General features: G+C 39.6%; 1 protein-coding gene across 4 annotated transcripts in view; it reads right to left on the bottom strand.

The window, feature by feature from the left end:
• Positions 1–21,930, bottom strand: part of BRD4 (bromodomain containing 4) — a 125,572-nt gene that overhangs the window by 22,095 nt on the left and 81,547 nt on the right. For 3 of the 4 annotated variants that reach the window (XM_072990363.2, XM_072990364.2, XM_078385891.1), the window contains exons 11-12: positions 12,330–12,631; positions 11,242–11,352 (exon numbers count right to left, since the gene is read on the bottom strand). In XM_072990363.2, the coding sequence (XP_072846464.2) occupies positions 11,242–11,352; positions 12,330–12,631 (413 nt within the window). The remainder of the gene's footprint in view (positions 1–11,241; positions 11,353–12,329; positions 12,632–21,930) is intronic. The other variant, XM_020796303.3, reaches the window with a different exon arrangement.

Below are 21,930 nucleotides of genomic sequence, written 5' to 3' on the forward strand. Positions count from 1 at the left end.
GTGGAGGTGATGACATTCCAGTTGAGCTATTTAAAATCTTAAAAGATGATGCTGTTACGGTGCTACATTCAATATGCCAGCAAGTTTGGAAAACTCAACAGTGCCCAGAGGATTGGAAAAGATCAGTCTACATCCCAATCCCAAAGAAAGGCAGTGCCAAAGAATGCTCCAACTACCGTACAATTGCACTCATTTCACACGCTAGCAAGGTTATGCTCAAAATCCTATAAGGTAGGCTTCAGCAGTATGTGGACCGAGAACTCCCAGAAGTACAAGCTGGATTCCGAAGGGGCAGAGGAACTAGAGACCAAATTGCTAACATGCGCTGGATTATGGAGAAAGCCAGAGAATTCCAGAAAACTATCTACTTCTGCTTCATTGACTATGCAAAAGCCTTTGACTGTGTGGACCACAGCAAACTATGGCAAGTCCTTAAAGAAATGGGAGTGCCTGACCACCTTGTCTATCTCCTGAGAAACCTATATGTGGGACAGGAAGCAACAGTTAGAACTGGATATGGAACAACTGATTGGTTCAAAATTGGGAAAGGAGTACGACAAGGCTGTATATTGTCCCCCAGGTTATTTAACTTATATGCAGAATACATCATGCAGAAGGCTGGACTGGAGGAATCCCAAGCCGGAATTAAGATTGCCGGAAGAAATATCAACAACCTCCGATATGCAGATGATGCCACTCTGATGGCAGAAAGTGAGGAGGAATTAAAGAACCTTGCAATGAGGGTGAAAGAGGAGAGTGCAAAAAACGGCCTGAAACTCAACATCAAAAAAACTAAGATCATGGCCACTGGTCCCATCACCTCGTGGGAAATTGAAGGGGAAGATATGGAGGCAGTGTCAGATTTTATCTTCCTGGGCTCCATGATCACTGCAGATGGAGACAGCAGCCACAAAATTAACCCTGCTTCTTGGGAGGAAAGCGATGACAAACCTCGACAGCATCTTAAAAAGCAGAGATATCACCTTGCCAACAAAAGTCCGAATAGTCAAAGCTATGGTTTTTCCTGTAGTGATGTATGGAAGTGAGAGCTGGACCATAAAGAAAGCAGACCGCCGAAGAATTGATGCCTTTGAATTGTGGTGCTGGAGGAGGCTCTTGAGAGTCCCCTGGACTGCAAGGAGAACAAACCTATCAATTCTAAAGGAAATCAACCCTGAGTGCTCACTGGAAGGACAGATCCTGAAGCTGAGGCTCCAGTACTTTGGCCATCTCATGAGAAGAGAAGACTCCTTGGAAAAGACCTTGATGTTAGGAAAGTGTGATGGAAAGAGAAGGGGACAACATAGGATGAGATGGCTGGACAGTGTCTGCGAAGCAACCAACATGAAATTGACACAACTACGGGAGGCAGTGGAAGATAGGAGGGCCTGGTTTGCTCTGGTCCATGGGGTCACGAAGAGTTGGACACGACTAAACGACGACCAAATAATTTACTTATTAAATTCCTTTACGGTGGCAATTCAAAGAAAATAGCATGCTAAGATTTAAGGACTGGGAAACACTTCTATATGTTTACAGAGCAAACAGTAGAATGTGTTTTGATTCGCCTAGGGGCCTTTGAGAGAGACCAATAGTTTGGAAGTCAGCTATTTGCTATATGGTAAGCATGAACAGCATTAAAAAAACAGGCAAGACCAGATACAAAAGATACAATATTTGACAGCAGGTACAGATTATCCTTGCTAATATAGGTAGGTATCTTTGAGGGAAGTAACAATTTTGAGAGTACAGTGGTGCCCCGCTTGATGACGATAATCCGTTCCAGGAAAATCGCTGTTAAGCGAAATCGTCGTCAAGTGAAATAAAAAAATCCATTGGAATGCATTGAAAACCGATCAATGCATTCCAATGGGGAAATACTTCATCGTCCAGCGAAGATCGTCCATAGAGAACTGTTGATCAGCAGGGTTCCGGAAAACAGCCATTTTGCGAAGGGAGGGAAGCCATTTTACAAAGGGAAGCCATTTTGCAGAGCCAGAAAAATAGTCGTTTAACGAACAAATGGTTCGCGAAGCAGGCTCCTAATCGACATCAAGCGAAAAACCCCCATTGGAACCATCGTTTAGCGATGGCAATAGCGATCACAAAAAACTCATCGTAAAGCGATTTCGACGTCATGCGGGATAAGCGTCAAGTGGGGCACCACTGTATAGCCTGTGAGGTTTCTCAGTTCTACTTCCATTTGCAGTTTGCTAAAAATTCCTCAGGGCCCTAACAGCATTTCCTAATTTGGAAACGCACATATTCCAGATTTCCACTGCAGACAGAATAAAGTGTGAATACTAAATGCATTTTCAAGTGTGTGAACATGCACACACCTGTAATTTGCTGCAAAATGTAGGTGTCATTCCTTTTTGGCAATATTATAGACTGCATTCTTCTTCCAAAGATCTATAAATAAGAGAGATACCCAATTAAAAACTACAGTTGTGATCCTAACATTTTGAGTCTCTACATGTATGGACACTTTTAGAACATCCTAACTGGCTCATATGAACAAGTCAAAGAAATCAACCTTTCCTGTATGTCCATGATATAAAGGATGGTGTTGTTAGAGTCATTGTAGAGAAATCTCAGGTGCATACCAAGCTGGTAAATACAACCCATACCAACAGCAAGGATACGCTAGTCTACAGTATGAAGACCTGGATCTTCAAAATATAGCTGGATAAATACAACTAATTTTTCCATCAGAATATTACAGCCTTTTCTTGTTATAACATGGTTGTCATTCTTTTCTCCTGCTTTTCAAGCAGGAACTGCTGAAGTATCACTTGTGCAGACTAATCTAATTTTTGATGTAGAATCCTGATAGGGACAAAGGGACGTGGTGGCGCTGCGGGCTAAACCGCAGAAGCCTGTGCTGCAGGGTCAGAAGACCAAGCAGTCGTAAGATCGAATCCACGCGACGGAGTGAGCGCCCGTCGCTTATCCCAGCTCCCGCCAACCTAGCGGTTCGAAAGCATGCAAATGCAAGTAGATAAATAGGGACCACTTCGGTGGGAAGGTAACAGCGTTCCGTGTCTAAGTCGCACTGGCCATGTGACCATGGAAGATTGTCTTCGGACAAAAACGCTGGCTCTATGGCTTGGAAATGGGGATGAGCACCGCCCCCTAGAGTCGAACACGACTGGACAAAAATTGTCAAGGGGAACCTTTACCTTTACCTGATAGGGACAAACACAAAATCTGGCCTACAAGTTTTCTTCAATATTGAAAGTTTCTCAGAAAGATTCTCCATCCCAGATTCAATGCTGACCTTATCAGTAGGGAACATTTGTGACTTGTTTCTGAATACTAAACTTTGTGTAGTCATCTCTCCACTGCTTGCACTTTTAAAAACTGAGTTGACTATAGTATTCCATTCTGCACTGATTTAAAACAGGCAGTAGCAAGGTGGACAACACCTAGAAAATGAAATTTTCACTCAAAAAACAGAGATAGGTATTCTTCCTCTGTAAAAATAAGTTTACCCATCTTTTGTATTTTAACATGATAAAGGTGCTTCCCAATCCAGAGTCTACTGCAAAATGAACTGATGCTGATTCATTTGGTCAGGGCAAACAAGAACTGGAAAAGCCAGAAAATGTGATTGAGAGCTTGAAAGAGTAATCTTTAAGATTAGAACTTTCAGAATTCATCATGGCAACTGTAGCCTACAAAAGAATCTTTCCAAAGTTCTGATGTGGTTGACGTCAAGAGATAAAGAAAATAAGGGGTACTGAAGTGCATTTCCAAGGCCAAATTCTAATGTTACTTCAATTGTATGTTACTGTGGAAGGTAAGTATACCATGATGGGCTATGGTGACATTTTTCTTACATGGGAAGACTACATAGCAAGTACCTGCATCAATACTGCTACTGGTATTTACCAAAGGTGAATCCATTCCAGATTTTGGGCAGGGGAGGGCAGCAAACAGTTGAGGTAAACTTTGAACTAGGACTAAAAATGGATCTAATATATCTCAAGTATATCTCATGTACTTCAATATAAAAATATTTTTAATTAAAAGAACTGGAATAACAAGTCAGCCAAAGGAATTTTTGTGAACTTGGAAAACAGTTGTTATATAACAACAATCTTAGTTGGACAAAATGAGTAACGATCAAAAGATAAAAGTCTACCAGCCATATATTCTTTCTTTTAATTTCTTGAGCCTAAGGTCTGTAAGTTCCAAAGAGATGGAAACCTAAAGTACTTAAGATATTCTTATGACACAATGTTGAAAAGGAAAAAAAAAACTCTTGTAAGCCAATGTTGCAAAGGACAAATATCCTTCCCGAGGAATAAACTGAAAAAACGTGCATGCGTATGTAAATTGCTTCTGGCACCATCTAATCCTAGTTCCCATCTTGTACATGCACTGGCGCTGCTCATGTACAGTGGTGCCTCGCATAGCGATCGCTCCGTATAGCGATGAAATCGCTTTGCAATGGACCTTTTGCCATTGCAAAAGGGATCGCTTTGCGATGGTCCCTATGGGGAAATTTCGCTTTGCGATGATCACAGGAAAGCAATCATCGCAAAGCCTTCATTTTTGGCCAGCTGATCGGCGGTTTCAAAATGGCTGCCCGCTGTGTTTCCTCACTTAAGAGGCACCGAAAATGGCTGCCCCTATGGAAGATCTTCGCTTAAAGGTGAGTTTTTAGCCCATAGGAACGCATTAATCGCGTTTTAATGTGTTTCTATGGGCTTATTTTCGCTTAGCGATGTTATCGCTTAGCAACGAATTTTTCTGCATGGATTAACATTGCTAGGCGAGGCACCACTGTACTGCAGAACTGTCAGTCCTGAAATGCAACACCTATCCCCTGATTTAGATGCCCACATGGAAAGTCACAAGTTAGTGATTTGTACAAGCTTAGTTCAAAATTCACTGAAAAGCAATCCATCAAGAAAAGCTTAATTGGTTGCTTCACAATATCTGAGGATGCTCTCTGTCAGAAAGGAAAGGGCTTGAACCCTCAAGCAACACCATCAGCATTTTGCTCTTCATAAGAAGGTGCAAGCCAAGGCAAAATCATAAGTTTTCTGTTTTTTTTCAACTGGTAAAAGCTATTAATATGTCCTAATCATTATTCTGTCTACAATAAAACTGAATCTTTTAGAAATATTAGTAGCCAAACACATACTTTATCGATGGTTGTTTCTGAACTTTTAAATTTCTATTTATAAAAAATTAAAGTCAGACTAACCATTAAGTGATCCAAAACCCCACTCCCCACTTGTATATCAAGTTTGACTCACTCTAACGACCTTGGCTTGGATCTAAAGTAGTGTGAGGTTGTTTCCACTTGTACAAGGGAGTTTTTCTGCTTCCCCCTTCCAGTGGCAGCCCCCATACTACTCAAAAGGCACCTACCGAAGGTTGGAGAACTATCTGGCTTTTCAGGGGGCACAAGAGGCTGAAGTCAGGGTAGGAAAACAGTATAACCTCCCCACCATGTGTGTGCAGAAGTATCTTCTACACAGGCACAGAGGGGTTTGGATCCAAGCCTTTTCTCTCTCTCTTTGCACACTTCAGTCCTGCAGAATGAAAATAAATCTGCATTCACTGAGAAGATCCTAGTTTGATCATCAGAACCTAAGAAGAGCTTTCAGTAAAAGAAGACTGAAAAAAGCGGTTTTTACTTGCTGGCTAAGCCAATGTGAATACTTAAAGCCCGAAAAACATCAGGGCCACATTAGTTTACATGTCATTTTCTTTACAAAGTTGAAAATCTTATTTCTTTAGAAGTCGCAACTGCAACTAGTAGTAATATAAAATGGGAGGTAGGTGGCAGCGGAAGAGACATGAAGATAAAAACTACAGTTTAAGTTATTATACAACAGGTACATTTTATGTTGCAAACCAAATTCTTTATTTCTTTTTATTATTTTAGAACAAAAATAGAGAAACAATACAATTTCTTTAAAAGTATGTGATTACATTATTGTTAAATCACAAGCAGGCAAATAAAATATGAAGCAGATTATATAAATTATTGATAAATTAATTGTGAAAGTAAAACGACTGAACAGCTGAATTAAAATGACAGCAGAGAGTCCATCTGTTATTAACTGCATTTTGAACAGTTCACACACAAATATATAAGGGTAAGCAGAATTACAGCTTTGCTAAAAACATGTAGTTATACATTCCAGTTTTAAAAAAGAAAAAAGAAGGGGGAAGAGAAAAAAGTCAATTCCTCACCACATCTCTTTACAAAATTAAAAACAAATACCAGAAATAAATCCAAAATGGAGAAACATTTTAACAACAGTAATGAAGACTTTAAAAAGTCCTGAATATTAGCATTTTGATTTATGGACGGCCTTCTCTTTGTATAAGGGAGTCTCCATACTACATTTAGACAATCAGATTGAATGTATCAATATTTGGGACCTGAGAGATTTGCTTGTTAGAAAGTATTGAAATACAATGTTTAGTAATGAAATACATCGGATCTAGTTTCTTTGTTCCGATGTGTCAAAATATTTATTTAGATGTACGGGCCACTTAATCATAAATGCTCACAGCATATCAACTGACAGCTATGTAAATCTAATAATATTGCAGAGTATCAGATAAATTAAAGCAAAACATTGAGATTTTTAACCTGTCTAGAAAAGAGATGTTATTAAAGAAAGAAATTCCAACATATTAAAAATATTCTTCCAAGGTAGCTATTATATACAGCACTGTTTTAAGAAGTACTTAAAATAATTGGTTTGTAAAGAGAAAATAAAGAGTAAAATAGGTTGGACAACAGCTCTTTAAACTGAACAAATTCAGTTTCTGTGTCATTGACTTGTAGAGGAGGGCTGAGCTTGTGACTCCTTCCAGATATAGTAAGATTGTAGCTCTCAACATCATCTTAGAGGGCCACAAGTTGCCCATCTTCGCTGCAGACTATATAGTGCCCGCTTACCAACCAGTGGTCCCATATAGATTGGTATCTCCAATTACTGAACATATCCCTTTGAAGCATTGCCATAGTGCATTCAGAGCCATACCAAATACTGAACAAGTTAGAAAAGCCTGAGAGGGAAGTTCTGCACAGGCAATGAATACTTGCAGAGTTGTATGGTAAACTGATGATAGCTGTGAATAATCTGAAACACAATTCCTCACAGCACTTCCCTTTAATATAATGTAGGAAAGTGCCTTACACTGAGTCAGATCATTAGTCAAATAAAGTATTGCTGACTGGCAGTGAAGCTCCAGCATTTCAGACAGGATTCTTTTACCAAACATACACGCAAAGCATATATTCATCCACTGAGCTGCAGCCACTCCCTTTAAAGAGGGGCAGTACAGAACAAAATCAATGAGTCATTTAATACTTACAGTCTTCCAGTGAAGCCAATTCTTCAACAGCTTCCAAATGAAATCACTAAACTGCTTTTTAAACTTGGAAGAGGCTTTAAAAAGCAGTTTGGAGGTTCAGTGAAGAAGCTGTTGGGAAAGGAACAAGAAAACTATGCTGCACATATATTCTAGATGATAATCACATCATACAAGGTTGTTTCCTATGAGAGGAGACCTCATGTAACAAGAAATTCTTTTCAGTGTAAATGAAAATATTTAAGTTGCTATATCCAAAAGCATCTCCTACAAAGTTGGCTTGGATCACTCTTAATCAACATGTCAGGACTCAATATTTTCTTGTACAGATCATAGCTAAATCCTCCAATTTGAAGTTAAAAGAAATTCAGAGACAGGGAGAAAGGTCAGCAACAGTCAAAGAGTTAGATGGGACTGACTCACTGTAACTCAACACTGGCTGCTAGTGTAGAGCAAGTGAAATCAATGGGACTTTCATTAGTCTTGACAACATGTTCAATGTGTTTCAGCAGGTCTACTCTAGTATAGATTAAAGCTGGATTGAATCCACTGAGCCCAGCAGATAATATATCCAATCTAAATCAGGGCAGATTACTGAGATAAAAGAGGAAAACTCTTAGGAATACAAGTTGTCTATCATAAAGTAGGATTTAGTCAGCTACAGCACTTAGCATCTAGGTATTTAATTACTGTTTACAACTTCCCAGCTCAACACATTTCACTGGATACTCCCCAAACAGTGCAGTGTACTAAGCATACGGTAAATTCCAGAATGAAAAAGTAACTTGAGAAGTGTTCATATGGCCATACAGCAGGTACTACCAGATTAGGCCTCATTCACTTCAAAGCATGCCCAAGTTAAAACAATAAATGAAAAGGTATGAACTCTGATGCAATAAAGACGAGTTAAATTTGCTCTTCTGATGGACTGATATTAGTGGACCTCTGATATAATGTATGGGGCAAGTTACCAGCAGTCATCTCTCCCTGCTTGTATTCTGTCAATTGCAGTTTGACCAAACTGCTGTAAGTGAGAAGCAACTCTTTATGCCACAATCCACACTATGTGGAAGTCAGGGACTAAAGCCTTAAGGTTCATTCATTTGAATGAATGTAGAAAACAGCCTAAATGTATCTAAGGAAGAACTTGATTTCTTTTTTCAACCAGTGATTTAACAAAGGCCAACAATGAATCAAAGCCTTCTAACTGAACCCATTTGAAAGCTCTAGTTTGATACGATCTCTTCTTAGCAGACTAATTTGCTGGAGTCTGTATGTACGCAAGCCACATAGGAAGGTGAAATAAAATGCAATATAATTGCTTCAAAATTTTCACATGAAACAATTATATGGCAAGTACCAAATCACTTTTAAAATACTAAGCCATAATAATACTGCCAAACAATGTAAATCTCACTGTACCTTATGTAATTCATACATATTCTTTTTTTGCACAAACATATTTAAAATTCCAGAAGCAGTTAAAATGGTATACTTAGTATAAACTATTATAAAATTAAAATGTTAACAGACTTCAGATCTTAGAAAGGTATGACACTAGGAGGACAGGCTTTCCTTCAGACAGTGTGCATCTGCGCAACAATATGATATAAAATATTTCTGTTTTATGCTCCACTTCAGACTGACCCAGACTTGTGTTCAGTTGAATTCCACTAGCATAGAAGAAAAGCTGTGTGGTACAACTTCCTGATTCCCCATTCTCAGTGTTTCAGAAAACTAGGCAACTCTCTTTAATTGTATGTAAGGTATCACTGGGAGATGCAAGGGCAAGGAAAACCTAAAGGAATCCCCATTAATGGCGCAAGAAATTAGAATGGGCTTTGCCTGATACTAGTAACAAAGAAGTTCCCAGACAAACATCCACTGAAGGGAGCTCCATGATTCTGGAAACTATTTTTAAAGCCCTTTTTGCTGCTCATTTTTACCTCAATATACCTACAATTTGTGTATGTATGTGCATGAGCATATACTGGGCACATGTACACAAACATGTAAACATATACAGAGGTGCCTCGCATTACGACGGTAATTCGTTCCAGCGAAATAGCTGTAGAACGAAAATGTCGTAAAGCGAAAATAAAAAAGCCATTGAAACACATTAAAATCTGGTTAATGCGTTCCAATTGGCTAAGAAGTCACTGTCCAGCGAAGATCCTCCATAGGGGTGGCCATTTTCGGGTGCCTGTTCAGCGAAAAATGGCTCCTAAACACAGTGGAGAGCCATTTTGAGCACCTGGTGGCCATTTTGAAAACCTGACGATCAGCTGTTTTCATCATAGGGAACCGAAAATCGGTTCCCAAAACAGGGAACTGATCATCGCGCAACAAAATTCCCCCATTTAAAACGTCATTTTGCGATTGCAAAAACCTTGTCGTTATGCGGATTTGTCGTTAAACGGAGTGCCCGTCTTGCGAGGCACCACTGTATATACACGCACAAACATACACACATAGGAGGCTGACTTTCTCAAAATCTTTCTGACACCTGCCTCAAGGAGCCTTCATCTACTATGTACATTTTTCAGAGCTTAAATAGTAATCTAATGATTTAGTATATGTATTTTAAAGATAAACCATGGGAAAATATCAATTATGCATCACAGACACCTTTAAGTTTAAGCAGCATTTATGAGCTTTCTTTGATAAGTGAACTAAAAACTCTCTCTACTGAAACGCATGGAAACCTGTGGAATAGGGCAATAAATAAATTTTTAAAAAAGGGGGGGGGAAAGGAACAGGTCCAGTTAATCAGAAACCCACTTGTGAAAATGAAAGCAGTACTGGGGAAATAGATATGTGCATTGCCAAACATCTCAGCTAATTCTCCAATTTAAAATTCTTGGAAAAATTCTGGACTCAAAAAATAGTCTAGTTATCTTAATCACTGCTAGTCCCTGGCTCTGCAAGCACCAGATACAGGGCTAATATTTATATATTTGGTTTTTTTTTTTTAAATAAACCGTATCATAAACATTGACACAAACTTTTCTTTTGGATCACATGGAGGTGTTACATAAGCCACCTGCAACTTGAAGAAATCTCATATAGACAAATATAGACAACAATGTTGTTTCATAAAGGCTGCTGCACTTGCCTTCTGAATTAAGCAAAAACTGCAAAAGCTTTCAAAGCTGATAACTAATTTTTAAAAATTCAAATCAAGCTCTAGTGATGCAAATCTAAAATAACAAGTGTTCTCAGAACATTTATGCCCTAAGCTCAGCTTGTTTCCCTGCCTAAGAAATGCCATTATCTCAATGGCATTTTCCTGATACCTCCACCCACAAACACTGACTGGCCAGTATCCAATGTAGTCATCCTACCTGTGGAAATTCTCCTTCCCCTTCCACAGCCCCCACGTACCTTAAAAACCTGCTCCCGGGGGCTGGGAAACCTTCCAGGACAGATTTTTGCTCTAATGGGGACTGCTGGAGAAGAGGAGCTGGAAAACCTCACTACTATAAGCATGAGTTGATGTAGGCCAATATTTTTTGTCTTCTGTAAAATAGGTTATATGTTCCCTAATACAAGAATATTCTACTCCCAGTGAGATTTAAAGCTAGTTTAGAAAACACACGTTCTTTTAAATAGTGAATACAAACCACTAAGAAAGATCAAATAGTTTTGTGGCAAAAACTGAGAAGTGACTCTGCCATACTAAATTAATACAAGATATTTCCAAGGCATCTGAACAATTAGATGCAAGACTTTCATTATATTGTTGGGTCCAAACTGAGCAAGCTCTGTATACAGAAACCATATATTTTAATACAAATACAAACAATAAAAAGGCCAGCCAGTACTAAAAACATCATTTATTTATACAGGAAACAGGTATAGGACTGAGTCTTTAAATAATCTGCATCTAACCTGTTTCTGAATCTTCACTGTCGGAGGAACTGGACTCACTGGTGCTCTCAGATTCTGAGGAGGTGAACCCCTTCATTTTAGAGGAACCAGCAATTACATCCACTTTCTCTGCTGCAACAAGATAATAGCACAGTATTGTCATTGGAGGAGAATATAATCCAGAACCCACTATTGTGCTGGACAGTACCACAGTACCACTAAACACTATGGCCTGCCTTTGTTTTCTTTCCTTCTTACAGAAGACCTCTGCGCTTTAACCAGGACTAATTTCAGAAGGGCAGAGAAAATGTATTATTCTGTTTGTTCTCATTCTCTCCCAGATGTTCACAATACCATGTAGAGAAGCACCTGCCTTGGTGTATAATCCTTTAAAAATAGACCAAAATTTAAGAGATTGTATAGTTATTACCCTCCAAAGTTCCTCAAATTATTAAACTGACATTTCTCAAATAGTTTAGCTTTTACATACTCCGCCCTTCTGGGGACTACTATTTTAAAATTATATATTTGTTTGTGAAACTCTTTTAGAAAGCTTTACTCTTACTTTGAATAATGTTTATAAAGAAGTAAAAATGTATTACTAATACAAACCCTTAATACGTCAAACAGTGAATAATATAAGGCCCTTGTGAATTGTTTTCCAACATACTTGCATCTAAAAAATGCTGTGTGCGTTCTTCGTATGAATAATTATACAATAAAGAGAAAATGCATTTTAATTTTGTAAATTTAACAAATACAGTAACTTAGACTGTCACAGCATCTTATATTCAAATAAAGCAGCAACATGTGTTTTTATAGTAGTATGAAGAAAATATTTGTAATATAGTCAAGCAGAGGAACTTTATGATGTAATGACCTATGCCAGAGGCCACCAAAATGAAGTCCAGCGATAACATCTTACCCCCTTTTTTCTTTGTTATTAACTTAATCCATCATTTGTTGTAACTCCAGAGTAAGAGACTCTTCTTCCTTGCACAAATTTCTAATGCCTGAGCACTAACAAGTTCCCCCATTTCTACACAGTGGTAAGTGATTTAATAAACAATGCAGGAATGTGAAGCAACTGCTCTGAGCTTGAAAGGTACCTTGGGGTTTCCTCTTTTTCCGTAAACAAGATGTTACGTATCGCTCCAGCTCCCGTAATGTGGATGCCTTTAATGTCTCAAAGTCAATTTCAATCTCATCCGGATTGGAGTTTTTAAGCGAGGGTTCTCTTGACTGGATGATATGAACAACTCGGCCTAGTTTCTCACCAGGCAGTTTGTTAATGTCCAGGCTCAGCTGTCTTTTTTCTTCATAAGACATTGGCTTACACTTCTCCTCCTCCTCAGACTCATAAGTGGGAGGTGGCTTGGTATTCTTCACAGTCACTGGCTCCTTTTTACTACTTTAAAGAACAATTATAATGCATTATTGTAAGAAGAAGAGTGATTTTAGAGTTTAAACAGGCAACGTCATACTATTTCCAGACATACTGTCAATCACACTTAAAAGTCTGCTTGCATATCTACTCATTCTGAGAACTGATGTAATAAAGCACTTCGAAAGTCAAGCATTCAGGAAGTCAGTCATAAATTGATTAAGGATGTGCCCTCACATTACACTTATCATTTTACACCCTCATCTGCAGACTGGGAGTAACAACACTTGAATGTTGCACATGAATTGCACAGAACAATCAAAGCTATTATTGTTTCATCAACAATACAATTAAAAATGACAAATACATAAGAGAATGGTCTGCTAACTCTATAAATAAGAATGGAGTGTTAAAGCAATGGCACATATTAAATAGCTAATTTCTTTAAATGTGAACATCAAGCAACCACTGATTTTGATGCAGCATCAACAATAGAACTGAGCCCCATACAAGACAGGCAGTATGTACTGGCAGCAGTTTGCTTTTTTAAATTTCTTAATAAGCAGTCTCTCTGTACCATATCACATTCACAGCCTGCTCTAACTCAGAAAAGTTTCAAAACAACTTGTGTGATCACGTGAGGGAAGCATCAAGTTCATCACAATATAATCCATTTTATTCTTTCCATTCCAATTGATATGCATATATTAAAAACTCACATGCACAGATATGACCAATTTGAAACCCACTTGAGTTAAGAGTTAAAATCATCCAGGCATGGCAATATAAGCAATTAGCAAAGGGACACTTATGCGAATGGACACTTATGCAGTGCCAACTAAACCTTACTATATGATACATAGTTCCTGGTACACCAATACAGAGTCAATGTTTCCCTAAGTTAGAACTATATTTCCTACCATGGAGAAAAACAAGTCACATCTCTAAGTGATCTTGAATGATCATTTGTGTACTCATTACAAACATACTCTTGCAAGTAACTAAACTCCTCCTCAGAAGCATTATGGATTTCAAACTGGAGAAAAGAGCCTAATAATAGTTGTCATCATCACCACCACCTTGGAGTGCACCGTGGCAGAGGTATCTGTACTATTTACCAGAGTTAATTAAAATGAAAGTTGACTGCTGAATCACAGGATGAAGTATTTAAGAAAAGAGGTGCAGATCTTTCTCTTCAGCAAGCTTTCCCCTACAGACTGCATGAGTGTTTTTTAAAAAAGTGAACTGTTGTAGTTTACTGCTTTGAATGTGTTTTAGTGTTGCCTTTGTTTACCGTTTTATACTGTGGTATCTGTTTGATCCTTTCAGTACCGTATACTCACTGTTGTTAGCTTTACAACTGTCCTTTAATGATGTAAAGTGCTTTGGGTCCTTATTAAAGGGGAAAGATGGGGTAAAATTTTTAAAAAATGCTATCACCCTGAGGGCAAAAGTATGAACAGTCTAGGACTCATAAAATAGTTTAGTTTTGCTGAAGGAAGAAGAAAATAAGATGGCTCAGAGGCATTAGGCACATTCTGTTCAGTAACAGAAAAATGGCTTGGTTCTGTCTGACTGCTAATGTTAGTGGCCAGTATCTTCTTGAAGAGCTTTGCCTACATAGTGGGAATGATGTACCTTTTTTATTTTTGGATGCATGCTGCAATGAAACCAAATGGTGTGCATCCAAAAATCGAAAAGCTGCTCTTTAATTTGCAACAATCATTCGCACTGTGCAGCCAGAGCTCTGCAGAAGGTTACTGGCCATTATCAAGTTATTTTTGATCTACATGGTTCATACAGGTTGTTACTGTGGGAGCACAATACATTAGTATATTTGATTTTAGAATTTCTCATTTTTTTTAAAGTACAGCACCTTCCTGCTTAGCTTCCTTTTCACTGTCTCATAAACCAGAATTACCAGTAATATGTAAATGACATTAGCAGTGAGGAGGAAAGACAAGTTGTCGTATCCCTTGTGTGTCTCAACCTGTATCAGTTACACATGAACAATGAATTGGATCTGTTGCATTTGTACTCTTCCCCAAGTCCTCCTCAGACTGCTCTTGCAGGAGAAAAAGGGTAGAGGTGATTTTCACTAACATTTTTCTCTTATTACAGGCTGTCCCACAATGCTACCTTCCTCACAGTTCCAGAGGATCTCTCAGGGCAGATTTCTGGAGAGCAGAAGGGGCTACAGAGGGTGGGAAAATCACAGCCCTCTTCACTGCACTGGCATCATCCATTAAAGCAGCCTTCCAGTAAGAGCCTTTCCTTAAAGGAAGAGCAATAAAATTACAGTACTGTAGTTCATATCCTCCTGAGGGGATAGCTTCCTTAATCACATGATACTGGACAGAGGTGCTACAAAAGAAACAAAGGGAGAAATAGCTGAATTCTCATAACATACAATGTGTGAATCTGGTGATGGAAGATTGTACTATTGTTTTAGGATAGTAAGAGGGTCGTAAAATAGCTAAAGCTGCCACAGAGTTCTGAGAATAGGAGTGAAGTAAGCTCCAGACGGGTTTGTTGACGTCTACTACCACCTGCTCAATCAAAGAGAGGAAGTAGACGAAATGTTTGAAAAACAAACTGCAGGGTTTTCAAAGAGACACAATGTAATAGTGACGGGAGATTTCAATTATCCAGATATACAGTATGTTGGGAAGCAAATTCTGCCAAGTATGGCCCTTCTAAGAAATTCCTGGCTTGTGTGGCTGATAATTTTCTCCTACAAAAAGTGGAGAAAGAAACTAGAGGATTTGCTATCCTTGACTTGATTCTGACCAACAGAGATGACTTGGTGGGGGAAGTGGCAGCAAGAGGAACTCTGAGGGAAAGTGACCATGTCCTTCTATTTATTTATTTATTTATTTATTTATTTATTTATTTATTTATTTATTTATTTATTTATTTATTTATTTATTTATTTATTTATTTATTTATTTATTTATTTATTTATTTATTTATTTATTTATTTATTTATTTATTTATTTATTTATTTATTTATTTATTTATTTTATACCCCGCCTATCTGGCCCACCGAACCACTCTAGGCGGCTTCCAAATATAAAATCAAATAATAAAACATAGACAAATACATAATAATCAAACAAGAACAGCAGTAAAGATAAAAAGGAAAAGTAAGAAAAAAAATCAAGAGTTGGCTGGAGGGAAGGCCTGAATAAACAGCCATGTTTTTAATTGGGTTTTAAAGGTGCCCAGCGTGGGGGCTGCGCGAATCGCCGGAGGGAGATTGTTCCAGGGGCGAGGAGCCACCGCCAAGAAGGCCCGGTTTCGTGTCTTCTCCTTCCGGGCCTCTCTCGGCGTCAGGCTCCTCAGCCTCACCTCCTGACTCGCGCGGGTGATCCGGGTAGACCTTGGTGGGAGGAGGCGTTCCGCCAAATATTGAGGTCCTAAACCGTTTAGGGCCTTATAAGTAAGCATTAAAACTTTGAAGTTGACACGGAAACAGATGGGCAGCCAATGCAATGCGGCCAGCATTGGAGAGATGTGTTGATATTTTCTCACTCCTGTAAGGAGCCTGGCCGCTGCATTCTGCACCACCTGAAGTTTCTGTGTCAGCCTCAAAGGCAGCCCCACATAGAGCGCGTTACAGTGATCTAATCTTGAGATTACGAGCGCATGCACCAAGGTAGTGAGCGCCCCCATGTCAAGATAGGGTCGCAGCCGGGCAATCCGCCAAAGATGGAAAAATGCGGTGCGGACTACCGACGCCACCTGAGTTTCCATGGTGAGCGTCGGGTCCAAATATATGCCGAGGCTGCGGACCCCACTCTTCGCAGCCAAGGTGGTCCCCCCAAATGTGAGAGAGCCACCCAAGCCACCTACCACGGGGGCACCCACCCTCAGAACTTCCGTCTTATCCGGAATTCTAGAATTCTTGATTTCAAAGGAAACAAAAGCAGAGTGCAGTCACACAGGTCTGCTGGATTTTTAAAAAGCCAATTTAATAATCTCAGAACAAGGATAAGTAAGGTCCCATTGTAGGAAATCCTAACAGGAAAAGGAGTCCAAGAAGGGTGGGAGCTTCTTTTAAAAAATTCTAAAGGCACAACTACAAACAATTCCTAAAGAAAAAAAGGTGGGAGACAGCAAAAAACGCCAGTGTGGCTTCACAAAAAGCTCAGCGAGGACTTAAACACCAAAAAAAGACATATATACAAAATGGAAAGAAGGCTAGGCCACAAGGAGTACAGACAAGTAGCAAGGAAATGCAGGGATGGCATTAGGAGGGCAAAAGCTGAGAATGAGCAGAGGTTATCTGGAGCACTAAAAGCAATACAAAAAGCATTCTTCAGGTACGTTAGTAGCAAAAGACAAACAAAAGACATAGTGGCACAACTCTGCAACGAACATGGAATAATAACAGAGGACAAAGAAAAGGCAGAGGTGCTCAATTCCTATTTTAGTTCCATCTTTTCCCATAAGACAGACTATGAACTTCCAAACAAATTAGAAGTGCAAATTGGGGGGGGGGGGGGACAGGATTACCACTGGAGATTGCTAACCAAATAATCAAGGAATACCTTATCACCCTCAATGAGTTCAAATCTCCGGGGCTGGATGAACTGCATCCAAGAGTACTGAAGGAACTGGCTGAAGAACTCTCAGAGCTGCTATCCGTTATTTCCTTGAAATCATGGGGAATGGGTGAGGTTCCAGAGGATTGGAGGAGGGCTAATGTTGTCCCTATCTTCAAAAAGGGCAAAAAAGAGAACCTGGGAACTACAGGACAGTCAGCCTGACATCAATCCCAGGAAAATTCTGGAACAGATCGTAAAGCAGTCATTGTGCAAGCACCTAGAAAACAATGCAGTACTAATTGGAAGTCAACATAGATTTGTCAAGAACAAATCCTGCGAAACTAATTTGATCTCATTTTTTGACCAGGTAACCTCCTTGATAGACAGGGAATGCTGTAGACGTAGTATATCCTGACTTGAGCAAAGCTTTTGACAAAGTGCTCCATGATATCCTGAATAGCAAGCTAACTAGGTGTGAATAGATCAAGGATCAGGTGGATACACATTTGCGGCTACAGAATCGTACTCAGAGGGTGACGATTAATGGGTCCTTGTCTAACTGGGAGGAGGTAACAAGTGCCCCAAGACTCAGTCCAGGGCCCGGTGCTCTTCAATATTTTTATTAAGGACTTGGATGAGGGAGCGTAGGAAATGAACGATGTTCAAATTTGCAGATGATACAAAATTGGGAGGAATAGTTAATACCTTAGAACAGTGGTCCCTAAACTTTTTGACATCGCAGAGTGGTTGGGGGAGGACGGGGTCTGTGTGCGGGGAAGGCAGGGCACCTGCCCGCGCATGTGCAAAGCGCACTTACGGGCATGCGTAAAGGGGTGGGGGCACTCGGATGCACTTGTCTGCAAGCGCAAAGGGGCTGTGTGGGGGCGAGTATGTATGGGGGTGGGTGTCTCTGCGGCCCAGATCACAGACTGGCACCGGGCTGTGGACCAGGGGTTGAGGATCCCTGCCCTAGAAGACGGAAACAAAATTCAAAATGACCTTAATAAGATGGAGCACTGGGCCAAAAGCAACAGAAGGAAATTCCACAGGGATAAGTGCAAAGTACTTGACACCTTGGAAAAGGAAACCAATTGCACAGTTACAAGATGGGGGATACCTGGCTCAGCAAAACGACAAGGGAGAAAGATCTTTGAAATATCCTAGATCACAAGCTAAATATGAGCCAAGGCAAATGCTATTTTAGGCTGCATGAATAGAAGTATAGTTTCCAAATCCTGCGAGGTGCTATCCCCCTCTATTCAGCACTTCTGGACACCACACTTCAAGAAGGATGCTAACAAATTCAAACAAGTTCAGAGAAGGGCAACAAGGATGATCAGGGGGCTGGAAACCAAGCCTTATGAGGAAAGGCTGAAAGAATTGGGCATGTTTAGCCTTGAGAAAAGACTAAGATATGATAGCACTTTTCAAATATTTGAAAGGTTGTCGTACAGAGGGACAAGATCAGTTCTTGATCATCCCAGAGTGTGGGACACGCAACAATGAGCTCAATGGAAACCAGATTTCAGATGAATATCAGGAAAAACTTCCTAACTGTTAGAGCAGTACGACAGTGGAACCAGTTACCTCAGGAGTTGGTGAGTGCTCCAACACTGGAGGCATTCAAGAAAACTTAGATAATCACTTGGCAGACATACTTTGATTCTATTCCTGCATTGAGCAGGAGGTTGGACCTGATGGCCTTGTAGGCTCCTTCCAACTTCACTTTTCTATGATTTCTATGATAAGGAAGTTGGTATGTATCTACTAAATAACTCCTTTCATCTTGGTAGGGTAAGAGATCTGAAACACCTTGGAGAAATAAAAAAAGGAATGCCTCCAGCACTTATTGTGCTTTTTAGAAGTTGGTAATAAGACTGTGTACTTGTACAGGCAGTTTCCTGTTTGTGCGGTGTATGTTTTTCTCTTTATTCTAATTAAGTTTTTAAAAATGGGCTGGACTCCCCTTGCCTTTGGTCCACACTGAAATACTATCCTCTGTAAGGAGGAAAAGGAATGGAGAAATAGTTTAAACTCATTGAAAAGAAACATCTCCTCTTTTTCATCCCTTCCTTGTCATTTTCATTTCATGGTTTGCTAACACAGCCAATGGTCTGAGATCTAAGGCAACAGCTCAGTCTTCTTTTGTTTTGACAAATGGGATGTCTCATCTACACCAATTCATTTATTTAAAGAATAGACCTATCTGAGAAGCCATGGGTAGGTGACTAGAGACAAAGGACATGTTTGTTACAGGGAAGTTAACTGATCCCATAAATAAATATCAGCCTCATTCAACATGTTTCCCCAAGAGGAAGACCCATCTTGCTTTCTAGAAGGGCTGCAATCCTAAAAACATATCCAGCAACGAAGACTGTCATCTTATGTGTACTTGCTTGGCAGTTATGACTACTGACACGGCAGTGGGGTTTATTTCTGAGCAACCAGAATCATGCTTGGAACAGCCAACAACTGCTAGGTAAAGGCGCACAAGATTGTGATCAGAAGCAATCAGAATAGCAGAATGCCAACTTTTGAACTGACCTCCTCTTCTGTATGCAAGAACTGCCAAATGTGGGTGTCTTCTTTAAAGGGCAACAAACTGTTAGTTATTTAATTTACTATTATTGTAATTTACTGGCAAAGAAGCTTTTATGGATAGTAACTTGACTAGTTTTTGGTATAAGGAACCTTTGTAATGGAAAAGGAATGGCGGTGGCAGAGCACTATCTCTCTTGGGCAGTAAGAGGTTTGAAAAGTGGTTTGAAAAGACTGAAGGTGTTCACAGCTGTAGATGGGAGTCCATCCATACAAAAGTAAGAAAGACAGAAAGTAAAACCAAACAATACACAAGCATTTGCTCCAGCTGAGATAGCAAGTTTCACAATCTTCCCATGGATCAGTGGTGGAAGTTCATGACATCAGTGAGGCAGAAACTGAGACAGGACATCTCTTGGTGAAGGAAAATCTCCAAACTCACAATTGCCTCTGAAGCTCCAAGGGCCAACGAGTCACAGACTATTATCAAATTTTCTCCTACAATGATATTCTAAACCTTCAGGAGCTACAGCAATGTATCTGCTTTTCAAGATTCCTCTCTGTGCTCCTATCAACCTTCCAATCCCACTACCAAAAAAAAAAAAAAAAAAAAAAGTATGTGATATAAATTTCAGTAAGCACACTGATTAAGAAGGAAGAAGGGAAGACTTAATGTCTGAAAAAGAGGAAGTGCTGAAGCTCAATGCAGGAAGAGAACATTAAAGAAAGTGCTGCTGATACAGCAGTTATAAAAGCACTTTCTGATAGACAGGTACTTAATGTTATCTTTTCAAATATGCAGAGTGTTATAATAACACATATGCTTTGTATGAAGAAAGAAGCCAGAAAGCCAGCTTCTTGACTAGATTTCTACAATGTCTGGGCTTGGCTCTGTGTGCAGAATGTCAACTGTTAAGGGATAATATTCCCTCCATAATTATATGTCCCCTTATACAGTGGTGCCTCGCTTAGCGATGTTAATTCATTCTGAAAAAATAGCTGCTAAACGATTTCATTGCTAAGTGAAACACGGTTTCCCATCGAAATGCATTGAAAACCGGATAATCCGTTCCAATAGGAACGAATTGCCGTCCTTAAGCGAAAATCGCCATAGGAAACATCGCTAAGCGAAACGCGGTTCCCCAATTACAGTGGGGTCTTGACTTAAGAACCGCTCGAGTTAAGAACATTTTGACTTAAGAACCGCTCTCATAGGAAAATACTGACTTGACTTAAGTACTTAGATTTGAGTTAAGAACTGAAAAAAAAAACACGTAGGAGGCAAGGAAAGTGCAAAATGTGAACTTTCAGTTAACTGTTGGCCAGTGAAAAGGGTGCCTGTCTGCTTCCTCACTCCTCCCAGCGTTTAGAGAGTGGACTGGGAGACAGTCTTCAGACTGTCTGGTACTGTACTGCCTGGACTGTACTTTCCCTGCCTTCCCTGAACCTTTCTTGACCTAAGAAAAAAAGAAACAAAATACCCCCCTCTAGTGGTCAAAGGCGGAATAGCAGCTTCCCATTAGTTTTTATGGACAGAAAAGAACAGATACGGATCAAATGGTTTTCAATGCATTCCTATGGGAAATGCAGATTTGACTTGAGAACTTTTTGACTTGAGAACCGCCTTCCAATATGGATTAAGTTCTCAAGTCAAGACCCCACTGTAAAATGCATTGAAACCTATTCAATGCATCTCAATGGGGGGAAAAATTACAACCAATTTAAAAAGAGTCAGAACAAAGTCAAATTAGTTTAACAAAGGGTTTATTAAGTGCACTTATATGATTTCAAGCATTCTAAACATTTTAAAAACATTGTTAAACATTTAAAAAACAGCCAACATGAGGCTGTCAAAACCACAGTTAAGCAAAACGGGGACCCAAACTGTCATCGCTATGTGAAGCATGGTCCCAAACATCACTATGCAAAAATCGCCCATAGGGAACATCGTTAAACGGAGCGCAAGATCGCTCAGAAAATGTCATTACTAAGCGAATTCGTCGTTAAATGAAGCGCTTGTTAAGCGAGGCACCACTGTACTCTCATTTGTTCTTGTCAAAGCTCTCTGCAACCACATAAACAAAACTTCTGGAGAAATTAATAGCTTTTGTTTATATAAGCATCCCTTTGTTTCCGGTATATATTTTTCTTACATACAATTTCCTATCAGTGTGCCTATTTTAACTTTACTTCAGTGAGTGTATACACTTGGCAAAATTCCAAGAGCCACTTCAGGGT

The sequence above is a fragment of the Pogona vitticeps genome, chromosome 2 (assembly GCF_051106095.1).
Source record: "Pogona vitticeps strain Pit_001003342236 chromosome 2, PviZW2.1, whole genome shotgun sequence".
In the NCBI taxonomy this organism is placed as follows: domain Eukaryota; kingdom Metazoa; phylum Chordata; class Lepidosauria; order Squamata; family Agamidae; genus Pogona; species Pogona vitticeps.